We start from the raw sequence: 11,400 nt of genomic DNA, 5'->3' as shown, positions 1-11,400 counted from the left end.
AGAGCTAAAATGCGCCGAGTTGGGTTCTCCTGGCAAGAGCCAAGATTAGTCACATGGTGGCACTTGGAGGATTCCCTAGTCTGCTCATTCCTTTGGGATCCCTCACTCCTCCCAGGACCTCCCCTGGGAACAAAGGAAAACACAGGACTTGGGACTCAGCCCGTTTCCACCAACAGCTGCTAGTAGTTTGCATTTAACCCTAAACCACAATTAAATGTCAAGGCGGAAAGGGGAATACCATCCGCTAGGAAACACTTAGGTTTTCTCTAAATTTCTTCCAGAAATTTCTTCTAAAGGGCTTTGAGGACCAAACAGGCCAATTACGGACAGAAAGAAGGAGAGTTTGAAACAAGTTTTAACAGTATCAACCACAACTGAAGCTGACCTTTCGACCAAGCGAAGCCGTACACAAGAAGAGGGGTAAATCCTTGGTCAACAAAGGGTTTGTAACGCCCTCGAGCAGGCGAGCCGCACAGCACCCTCCCTCCCCTACCCCCGCGGGCCAGGCGGCGGCAAGGACCTCAGCTGATTCCAGATGACCACGGAACCGGGGCGCAGGCGGCGAGCCCCTCCGGACCGACCTCCTAGGGCCTCATCTGAGAACAACCCAGTCTGACGCCCTCGCGGTCGTTAGGCCTGCACGTGCTCCGCCCTGCAGTGTCATCTAGAAAATAGAAATTCCTAGACCTGGAGGAAGAACCGCTTACATCTGGTTCTGGGCCAGCGGGCCCCACCCGCGGAACGGCTGGATTCTTTGATTTCCACACTCACTCGCTTTCTAAAACCCGAGGGGAAGGGCACGGCCGAGGGTGCGGAGGGATGTCCTGAACTATTCGAGAGCATTCCAGTAGGAAGAGAGGTTTACAGCACGTCCCGTAAAGCTCTCACTAGGGCGGGTGCAGGCCAGGAGCGAGGCTCCTCTGCACAGCCTCACAGAGAGAAGGGTGTGCGTGCCGCGCCCGGGGTGGGGGTGGGGGCAGGAAGAGGAGGAGGAGAAGGGGTGGGGTGAGCCGAGGCCCCGACACCGGCCCAGGCTCCTCCCGCCTCCCCCACCCCCACGTACTAAGGCGCCCAACCCGCCGCGCGCTGCTCACTGGCCGCGCGTCCCAGCCGCCGAGCGTCCCCCCCCCCGCGCCTCCGGCCAAGGTGAGTTCTGCCCGCCGCTCCCGGGCTGTCTCCAGCCTCGACCTGGCGCCTGGGGGACCCCACATCGGCTGCTCTGGCCCACCGGGCCGGGCTTCGCGGCGTGTCCCGGGTGCGGGGGTCCTGGGCGGAGAGCGGCCGAGGGTATCCGCTGCTCCGCACTCTGGGCCGCATCCAGGCGAGGCGAGCAGCGCCCGTGGCTGGCCCGGTGCGACCCCTCCCCAGAACCCTTCGGACGGGAGGAGGGGATACTTGTCCTTTCCTGCAGGACCTCGGGGTGGGTGCCCCGCGGTCTGCTCTCGCCTCCCTGTTTAATTTTGTTTACTCCCACTTTCCTACTTTTCGATTAGTCTCCCGAGTCATCCGAAGCCCCGCTTCTCGCCCCCTGTCCTGGCCGGCATGTTGCTTTGTGGGCTCTGGCTGCAGGCTGACCTCCGCCCAGAGGTTCCTAGCCTCCTAGCTGGGCGGCCGAGCACGGGGAGGGCTGGGCGGGTTGGCAGCTGGCAGATTCCCTCCCTAAAGGACACTCCTTAGTCCCTCGCCCACATGCTGCAGGTGGGGCTTCCTGTTGTTTGTCTGCTAGAAAGGCAGGTTCTTACTGCCGAGGAGGGGGAGGTCTATTTGTTTTCTTTATAAAGCAATTTTGCTTGGGGGCATTGGGGGAAAGGGGACTCTGTGATTTCTCTACTGAAAGGGTTCCCTTCTTGCTGTCTTAATTAAATTAGCGGAACTAGAAAGAGGGAAGAGCAGGCTTGATGAAGGATCTTCCAGCCTAGATTAAACTGGCCCAGTGCAATGAGACAGAGATAGACGTGCCGTTGGTACCTGGTCACAACTTGAGCTTGGCTAAAGGAATGGCGCTGCCTGCAGCCCTGAATACTGCGCTCTCCAGCCTCAACCGGGCTCCACCCAACTGAAACCGGGATGCTGCCATGTTGAGTGGGGGTGGTGAGGAAAGCAGAGCCGCTGTGAGCCAGCACCACGAGCCCTAGGCCAGACTCTGGAATACATTAAGCCCACCCCCTTCCCACCCTTGGGGAGCTGGGAGTATTCTGCAGGGCGTGGTTAGCACAAAGGGTTCCACAAAGGGCTCCCCGATTCTCCTAGTGGAGGCCTGTGACTCAGCTGTGAGACCATGTGGGTGTGGCCCTGATGGTTCCAGATTCTCTCTGCAGATGGTTCGGCTGGAATACTCCCTAAAGGAAAAGGGGAACCCTGCCATCTTAGAGGGCATTTTCCAAGAGGAAGTGAGTCACACCAGAACTGGCCTGCAGGCTGAAGGAGAGGTATCTGGACTGAGCTGTGGGTGCGGGCAGCTGTTAGACGGGCAGGGCCATGGTGAGACCGCTGCTGGGTTATCAGCCTGTACGCCTGCTGGCAGGATGCCTCAGCTTTACTTCGAGGTTGCTTTTCCGTTAAGAGGTTTGTGTTGCTGCAGATCCCCCCCTCGCAGCTTGAGTTTCACCCAAGTGGATTTTTATATCCTGCACTTCAGGTGAGGCCAGGCTCATGGAAACACCCTGTCAGTGATCTTTGCCTCCAACGTGTTTCAGCAAATTGCAAAAGATAATGCCGGGCATTGGGGCAGGAATGAGTTCATATAACTCATTTGAAATTTCTTCATCAGCTCTGCCCGCACAGATTCTTACCCAGTTTCTGTTTAATCATCTCTTCTCCATAGTATATGCCTTCCTTGATAGCCAGAGGCTACTTTCTTCATCGTGGTCCTTGATCCACCAGACGGAGTTTCTTATTTGAGTTCTTCACATTTTCCTGAGGGTCTGCTAGGCATAAAGCATCTTGATTTCTAGTTGATGCTCTTCCCTGGCGTTTCCTACATACAACATCTGATAGGCCCTTTTCTCCCATATCGGGACCCGGACCAGCCCCTCAAGCAGCTACCCAGTGGACTGAGTGGAGCTGAGTCTGCCTTCCACTGACAGTTCGAAAAATGTGACTTTTTTAGAGCACTGCCCACTTGGTATGGCCTTGGTCACAGTCCAGTCTGTTAAAGTTGAGGGAACAATGGAATTCTTTCAGGGTTATAATATATAAATTAGCACTCAGAGTGCTGGGAAAGCAGGACTGAAGTTTTGGGATCTTTCTTAAGCTTCTCATTTTCCTAGGGACTCGACAATTTAGGAATCTCACATCAAAAGCAAAAACAATGAATTTACTTATTTTTAACAATTTTGAGCACTTCCTAGCCCTTTCACTAAATAACTACCACCCAGCCCACCAATGGATTTAACAGCAGTTGTCACTGTGGCTATTGTTTGCCAATTCTGGCTGATGCCTGACAACTCCAAGGGAAAATGGATATACTCCATTGGGATAGAGGTGGCTTCCGAGGTTTTTTTCCTATTGGATTGTATCTGTAACTTTTCCTCTGCTGCCCACTTTTTTAGTGGGCAAATTTTATGTTTGGTGAAAGGTGGGGGAGACAACCTGGATCCAGACCCACTGCTTCAACTCATTTTCTCTGAATTCCCTTTAGGGATCAAATTCAGGAATGCCTTCTGGGTTCAATTTTCCCCTCCGAAAAAATGTTTTTTTCTTCTTAAAATCCCCAAAGCAAAGGAAGGAAACCTCAAACACATTTTAAATAACAGATGTTTGTTTTTACTGACACCCTGCCAATTATTTTCTGGGTGGGCTGTAAGAAAACGAGGGTATGGACAAGACACAGAAGAGCAAAGTAAATCAGACCTCGTGCTCTTTAGAAGTGTCCTTTTTGAAATTACGGCCTGGATCTGGGCATGGGTCCAGAGCAACATTTGGGATTGCTCAGGAGCAGGGCTTCTCTAAGGAGGCCTCCTGCTTCCCTGCTGCTCCCAGGAGGATCCAAGTTTACATCCTTGTCAATTTCATCGTTACCCATTCATTGAGCAGGCGCTATAAGGGCAGTGCACCAGCTACTGGGACCCTGCTCAAGGAGCCCACCATCTAGTGGGGAAAAAAACAGAAACAGATTAACTAGAATTCAGGACATATTTTTAAACAGTGTTCCATTAGCTGGTGAACTCCCCAAAGGCAAGCACTGTGGAGTGTGTGTGTGTGCGTGGGCGTGTGCACCTCGCGCACTTGTGCCTAACGCTGTGACGAGGTCGTGCAAAGTAGTTGCTCCCTGTAGGAGAACCAAAAATGGAAAATTGAATTCCCACCAGTGTGTCTCAATTTGTGGAGTCCGGAATTCTTTTCTGTAGGGAAAACTACACAGAGAAAAACTATGGACTTCTGAGCATCCACTCTTAAGACTATTGCCCAGGCAAACATATATAGGGGATTTGCAGATATGAGAGTAAAATGATTCAATGAAAGATGAGTGAACAAGGAGGTAGTTACATTCTGTGGAGCTCCTAGTGAGAGAGCAGAGCTAGAGAAGCATGCAGTAGAAAGTGGGATGAACCTAAACACGAGAAAACAACGAGTGAGAAGAGAAAGAGAGAGGTCATGTCAGGGTCTAACCAGACCTGTTTAGCAGGACACATACTTTTTCCTCTGCTTGTGGAATGTGCTTTCCTCTGTACTCCGCTGTTCCATTCACAGGTGGGCAGCCCCTTTCCTGGCCCTTCCCAGCTCTCACGTCCTCCCGCTGAGCTCTGAGCCACAAGGCTTTCAGCCCAGAAGCCTTGTGCCTGGGTAATCACACCTGCACTCAGCTTCTGCCAAGGAGATTGATTCATTCATTCACTCCTTTAGCAGACACTTATTCAGTGGTTCATGGGTAAAACAGAATAATTCAGTTATTAACCTAGAGAAGCTTTAGTCTAAGACAGACAGACAGGTAAACGATTAAATGGATCGAGTGTTTCAGATGCAGAGAGGACCCTGCTGCCTCTCAGCCCCGCACCCAAGACCCTCCAAAGGTTCTCCCACCTGTGGATGCCAAGAGTGGAGCGAGTCGGATGGCGGGGGGGATGGAAATGCGAGGTTCAAGTCCCTGAACTGTTGCTTTAGCAGCCAACGGTCAGCGCTGCCATCGGCCTGGGCAGGCCCCGCCCTACACAGGAGGGCCAGGCAGGGCTGACTCAGTGGGGCAACCGCTGCACCTGGAGGAGAGCTGTGTGATTCAGCCACTAGCCAAGAGAACTGCTTTAATCACATTTTCCCTCTTTTCCTTCATCTTACTTTAAAACCAGCGCACTAGCTCCTCCTTCAAACCAGAATAACTTGCTCATAGCCCTGGTCAGTGACTTCTGGGGCCCTGGTCGCTGATGAGATGGCAGACATCTCCTCTGGTTTGCAACGCTGTTTTCACCTTCACAACTTAAATCTCCTGGCTACCCCTGTTCTGCATTCTTATTGCAAAAGGTCTACCAGACAAATAGGGAGTCAGCTGGCTGCTGTATTCACAACCCACTTGCTGAATAAAACAGCAAGGGGGAGGAGAGGAGGATCCAGTAGGGCAGGGATGTGGCTTCAGAGAGGAAAGCTGGACGTGGGGGGGGTGGGAGCAGAGTGGCCTGAGACCTGAGCTCTCCCTCAGGGAAGACTGGCCTCACTCTCCTGAAGAAGATATTCAAGAGTGGCAGGATTTCCTCGGCTTACAACTTGTGTTTCTTAGGCTTTCCTAAATGAGCCTATTTTCCTATTTTAGGGGTCCTCACCCCACTGCATTCCCTTCCTTGCTTCTCTGGCTCTGCAGTGCACTTTCCTTCTGCTCTGCTCTGTGAAGAAAGCGAACTAGTGGTCCCACAGCCAGTTCCAGTTTCTGGGATCTTGGGAATTGGTGGTGAAGTGCTCCGCCACTCTGAGCTTGGGCACAGGTGTTTGTAAACCTCTGTGGCCCTTTCCTGAGTTATTTCAGAACTGGGGTGGGAGTCCACATCCTTCTCCCCTCGGCGACTGACTCAGTTCAATTCTCTTAAGTTGCGGGACTTCCAGAACCAATCCAGGCAATGCTGACTCCCCTAAGCCCACTGCCATCTGAAACCATCTGGGGGACGGGGGACAAGCCTGATGCCAGCTGTGTAGGAAGAGAGGGGAAAGGGCGTGGTTCCCCTGGAATTCCTCTCAGTGGATCTTGAAGCATTAATTTGCTGCTCTCTCCAAGAGAACTGCCTTCCAGATGAATCATGCCAGGTTCTGGTTTATAGCATCTCTAGAGTAGCACATTCTTTGGCATGCTGGTTCCTGTACTTTTCTGAGGATTAAGGGGTGGAATTTACTATGCTTAAGTGTAATTGCTCAGTCCTCATGTTCACCAACTCCACCTTCTCCTCTGTGAAAGATAGCTTTTAAGGATCCGTGTTGAACACACATCTGTCAGCTGCAGGAAGCAGACTGAAAGCATGTCTCGGGTTCCTGTTGGCAGTCTTTAGCAGGGGAAGGTGCCAGCCTCTCCTTCGACCTGTGCTCAAAACCTATTCTTGTGAATGTTTTTTTTGGAGTGGTATATTACAGTCTCCATTCAAGTTCACCTGTTTCCTATCCAGTAGTGATTTTAGGTGATGTTAGCCAAAGCTACCCTGTTCTGGGCAAAGCACACCTTCCAATTAAGCCAAAAATCCATTGAGCTCCTATTGAGTACCAGGCACTGGGTCTTGATGAGACATATGCCCTCAGATCATTATCCCTGAATATAACAATCTGACATGATTCCTCTCCTTTCTTTCAAACTCTTCATAGGAAAAGCCTTTGCTCTCCCACCGCACCCCAGACTGTGAGAGTAGCCTTTCTGCCTAGTACTGCCAAAAATTTATCAGGTCCCCAAAGGACGTAGGATATACTGTTACTGTTTCCTTCTCAAGGAACTAGATAATGGGCTTTGAGTGGCTTTTATTTGGGTAGGGCAATTGCATTTTACTAACAAAGATGCAAATATCTTTGTTGCAATCAATAACAAATTAAGAACTTTAGTAAAGAATCCATACTCCAGCAGACAAAATTCATTTCTAAGCAGATTTCTAAACCCTAGAATTAGACTGAACCACGTTACCTAGTTAAGCTTGGCGAGTTGAAGTTTCCATATTAACCAGGCTTGACTGTGTGAGTTGTTGGTATGCAGCCATATGTGAGTCCCATTTACCAGCACCAAGAGAAATGATGAAACATCTGTTCTTTCAGCTTTGTCAGTTAAAAAGTGGGACACTGATCTTGCTTTTCCAAATAATTGGAGTTTCTATTGTTCATTAGGTGATTTATGTAGAATTAGTGGGCAACTAGACAAAGCCCTCATTCTGAGGACCAGTACCTGAGGTGCCTGTTTCCATCAGTAGGAGGCCCAAAACCTGGGGTGAACTGGTCCTTAGATTCACTGAATTTTAGAGCTGGAAAGGATCAAATGGATGATCTAATCATACTCCTTCCAATTTTTTCTCATAAGACTGGCCATACTCATGGGTTAAAAATTAATGTAAACTCTGTTTCTTTATATCCTTTAATAGGTTTCAACAAACCTCACCAAAATGCCATCTCAAATGGAACACGCCATGGAAACAATGATGTTCACATTTCACAAATTTGCTGGGGATAAAGGCTACTTAACAAAGGAAGACCTGAGAGTACTCATGGAAAAGGAGTTCCCCGGATTTTTGGAAGTAAGTGTTGAAAGGCTCAGAAAGAGCCAGACCTAAAATTCAGTGCTTCTAGGCCTTGGTTCCTTTCCCAGCCTTTTTCCATCCCTTCCCTGTGGAGGTCACTGTGAGAAAGGTGTTTTCATTCATTTATTTATTGAAGATTATTGAGTGCCTACTGTTTGTAAAATATCGTAGGGGAAGCAGAAGGTAAAGAGGACACAGCCCCTGCCCTCAAGCAGCTTACAATTTGGAGATAAAATAAGACTACACACAAATAACCACAATTTGAGGTGTGTGTTAGGAAGATTCCATCTGGATCATCTGTGTCCCCTGAACCAGAGTTGTAGGAAAGAAGGCCTTTCACCAGAAAGTCATCAACCAGCCTGCCTGGTTGCCCTCAAGTCCGTAAACCTGGTGTCGGAGATGCCACATCCTCGGCACATCGACTTTGAGCAACTTGAATCTCCCTTCTTAGATCCTTTCAGATGAAGGTTTTTAAAAATCTTTTCTAATTCTAATCTGAAGGGATGGTGTCAAGCATCTGCTGAATGAGAGCCAAGCGTCCCTCCAGAAATAACTGCTTTTCACATTGAAAATGCTATGAGAACCAGGAGCACAGCTTGTTTATGACTCCCCGTTGACAGACTGAGGGATCTGTGAGGACTAGAAGAGAACTCTGCCATCAGCTCAGATACACCACTCAGGACATTAGGCGACAAGGCACAGTTGTCCTTTTACCTGTAGGCCGTCAAGAGATGGTCGTTGCGTTTCACCAGAGGTGAAACATTGCTTGACAAAATATTAGATTGATATGCAAGCCCTTCTTTCCCACTCCAGCTGGAGTCTCTTGAAAGGATCATTACTGTGCTTGGTATGGAATAAGCGTTAGCCTCTGAAGGGTGAAGGGAGGGTAAAACGCTGGGTCTTGTCTCTTGTCATCTGCCTGGTAAGAGCACATCAGTCAAGCTCCTAACTCCTGACTCAGTAAACATGGGGTTTGTAGTACTATGATTGACATGTCACCAATACCAGTTAAGTAAACAGATATAAATAGCCTAACTAGTCTCTCAGAGCTGCAGTCACCACAATGCTATCCCAGAATGAGTTAGAATATACCGCTGCTCTGCTTTTGTACGGTCCTAAGATATAGCCCCAGACCAGGAGTTAGAAGCTCTGGCTCTGTCCTCACTAACACTCTGCAGGTTGCTTTAGCTTTTAGGGCCTCAGTTCCCTCCTCTGTAAAATGAGAGGGCTGGACATGGTTATCTCCAAGTCACTTTCACTTTCTGTGATCCTTCCAGGCAAGGACAAAATGTGCTCATTGTAAGCCTGCCCGGCACAGGAACAAAGGTGGTCTTGGTATACTAAATACTCATTAATTGTGTTGTTGCATAAGTTGGAAGCTGGGATGATGAATATCACATGAAACATAGACCCTTCCTCCCTAAAGGCTTTGTGGCTTGAGAAACATAAACGGTGTCTGTAGCACGGAGTACTGAACGTAGCAGTGTAATTTATTCCAGGCCTGGAGGCGTAATTCCAGGCACACCCATACTCACTGCATTGACAGAGCGTTTTATTTCTGAAGTTGACCCCTTCTGTCTTCCAAATTTGACTCCTTCTGACCACAGCCAGGAAGCTGGGGGTGAGGCCAGAATTAACCGAAGCCCACCAAAAGCGGCCGTAGCTGCATAGAGCAGGTTTTAGTTGATTGCCGAGGGTAGGAATTTGCAGTCTTCATGTAGAAAATGCTGCTGCTTTACCTTAAGGGATTTCTGAGTGCAATTTGTAAACATCCAGCACACCTGAGACACTCTCATTTCCCTCACTCATGCATACAATCAATGGAATTCATAAATACTTTACATGAGCCCTTTAACACCTCTAAAGGGCCATATTTCCCTCTCTGGTTGATGGCATGGACCCTATAGAAGCCACACATTCCCACTTCTAACCACCATCACTAGGAAAAGGAGTGATCAAGCCAATCACCGTGGAAGCAGGATGAAAGAAAAAGCAAGGGGGTCTTGCCTGCCTGCCTCGGTTCCACACATTCATACCAGACACTGAGAGTCATGGGGGTTTATGACTCCGTTACACATGCTGCTTTCGAAGCCCATCTGGTGTAAAGCATCCAGCGGAGAAGAGGGTAGGATGGCACAGATTTACCAACTCATGAAGAGTGGAAGCAATCTTAGACACATTCTACAGTCCGTCACGTGAACAGTTCATAGTTGACACCAAGGCCCACCAAGCTGTGTGACTTACTCAAGGTCACATGGCTAATATAACATGAAGCCACACTAGCTTGGCCTCGGCTGTGCCAAGAAATGAGGAGAAATGAGGGTCGTCTGTCCATCCTCTCCAAACCCAACACACCCCATGGCATCATTAGCACCTCTTTAAAATCCATAGGACGATGATGTAATTTACTCCCTAAATAATCTTATGAGATCTTTTCATAAGGAATTTCCTTTTGAAGGGATTTGACCATGCTACCAGGAATAAATTTTGTTAAGAGAATGAAAGCTTCAACTACAAAATGGGGAATTTAGGGTGGTTCTTTGGCAGAACCTTGTGATTCTGAGAATTGTGGAAACGGTTGAACTGGACGCAAAGCAGGTCAGAAAGCCATGCTGGGTTCAAAGTGGCAAGACCAATGGGCTGAGAATGAGGAGGCCTGGGTCTACCTTCTCTGGCACAAAATCTTAATAGGATGTTTCCAGTGTCCCTGGTTACATGAAGGAATGCCTTGGAAGCCTCTTTGCTACTTAAAATAAATATGAATTTAGTGAAATGCTCCCTCAAGGAAGAAAAGTACATTTAGGGGACTTCCAAAGGTCACTTATGACCTAAAACGAGTTTAAATAATTGGGAGATTATATACATGGTTGTCAGAAGTACAAATCAGAGAAGCTCTTCATTGCAACCATTGACTGATAATTCTTGCCTTTGTTCTTTTTTTCAGAATCAAAAAGACCCTCTGGCCGTGGACAAGATAATGAAGGACCTGGACCAGTGCCGAGACGGCAAAGTGGGCTTCCAGAGCTTCTTTTCGCTAATTGCCGGGCTCACCATCGCATGCAATGACTATTTTGTAGTACACATGAAGCAGAAGGGAAGAAAGTAGGCAGCATTGAGCAATTCCTCCCACCCTGAGAGGAGCTCTCCCAAAGGGTCGCTTAAGGAATCTGCCCCACAGCTTCCCCCTGTATAAGGATTTCCTGAGCAGATCGAGACCCTTAGAAAATGTACAAATAATGTCCCGTTCGACAAGCAGAGAAAGAAAAGTCAGTTAAAGCCGGATAAGCTTTTGATTTTTGTATTGCTTGCATCCTCTTGCCCTCAATAAACAAATTCTTTTTTTAGTTCCTAATTTGAGACAGAATGTTTGTTCCTTCTTCAGAAATACTTGTTGCCTGCTTCATTTCACCAAAAGCCCACACACCCTTGGGCAGCCAGCCCACCGCAGAGCTCTTTCCACAGAACTGGCAAAATGGCAAAGCACGCTGCATTCAGGCCCTGAGTCTAACTTCTCTAATTGATCTGCCTTTGTAGCTGTGTCTAGCCGAAGGGCCAAAACCCCAAGGATTAAGAGAAAGCACTTCAGGAACATATTCTAACTTTATAATTGCTGAGCAAGGTCTTGCCCAGTTGAATCAGTGCCTTTCCAACCAGCACTTTGGATGTCTGAGATGTCTGAGTCCATTTTTCATAGCAAAGTTTCAGCAAACTG

General features: G+C 48.6%; 1 protein-coding gene and 1 long non-coding RNA gene across 2 annotated transcripts in view; one reads left to right on the top strand and one right to left on the bottom strand.

Annotated features, from left to right (window-relative positions):
• Positions 1-11,400, bottom strand: part of LOC106848377 (uncharacterized) — an 89,082-nt gene that overhangs the window by 16,526 nt on the left and 61,156 nt on the right. The window lies entirely within an intron of this gene.
• On the top strand, positions 988-11,040 carry S100A10 (S100 calcium binding protein A10). Its single transcript, XM_014868213.3, has 3 exons — positions 988-1,146; positions 7,533-7,685; positions 10,633-11,040. Exons 2-3 carry the CDS (start codon positions 7,554-7,556, stop codon positions 10,792-10,794), a joined length of 294 nt encoding a protein of 97 aa, XP_014723699.1. The 5' UTR covers positions 988-1,146; positions 7,533-7,553; the 3' UTR covers positions 10,795-11,040.

The sequence above is a fragment of the Equus asinus genome, chromosome 25 (genome assembly GCF_041296235.1).
Source record: "Equus asinus isolate D_3611 breed Donkey chromosome 25, EquAss-T2T_v2, whole genome shotgun sequence".
NCBI classification, from domain to species: domain Eukaryota; kingdom Metazoa; phylum Chordata; class Mammalia; order Perissodactyla; family Equidae; genus Equus; species Equus asinus.
The sequence above is the reverse complement of the archived record's forward strand: the minus strand, read 5'-3'. Positions and strand labels throughout refer to the sequence as shown.

What these genes read in the sequence shown, in the direction of transcription:
- S100A10 (XM_014868213.3), top strand. Translation starts at nt 7,554, where the DNA reads ATGCCATCTCAAATGGAACACGCCATGGAAACAATGATGTTCACATTT. An exon ending in AGTTCCCCGGATTTTTGGAA is followed by an intron (nt 7,686 to 10,632) that starts GTAAGTGTTGAA and finishes TCTTTTTTTCAG; the next exon opens with AATCAAAAAGACCCTCTGGC.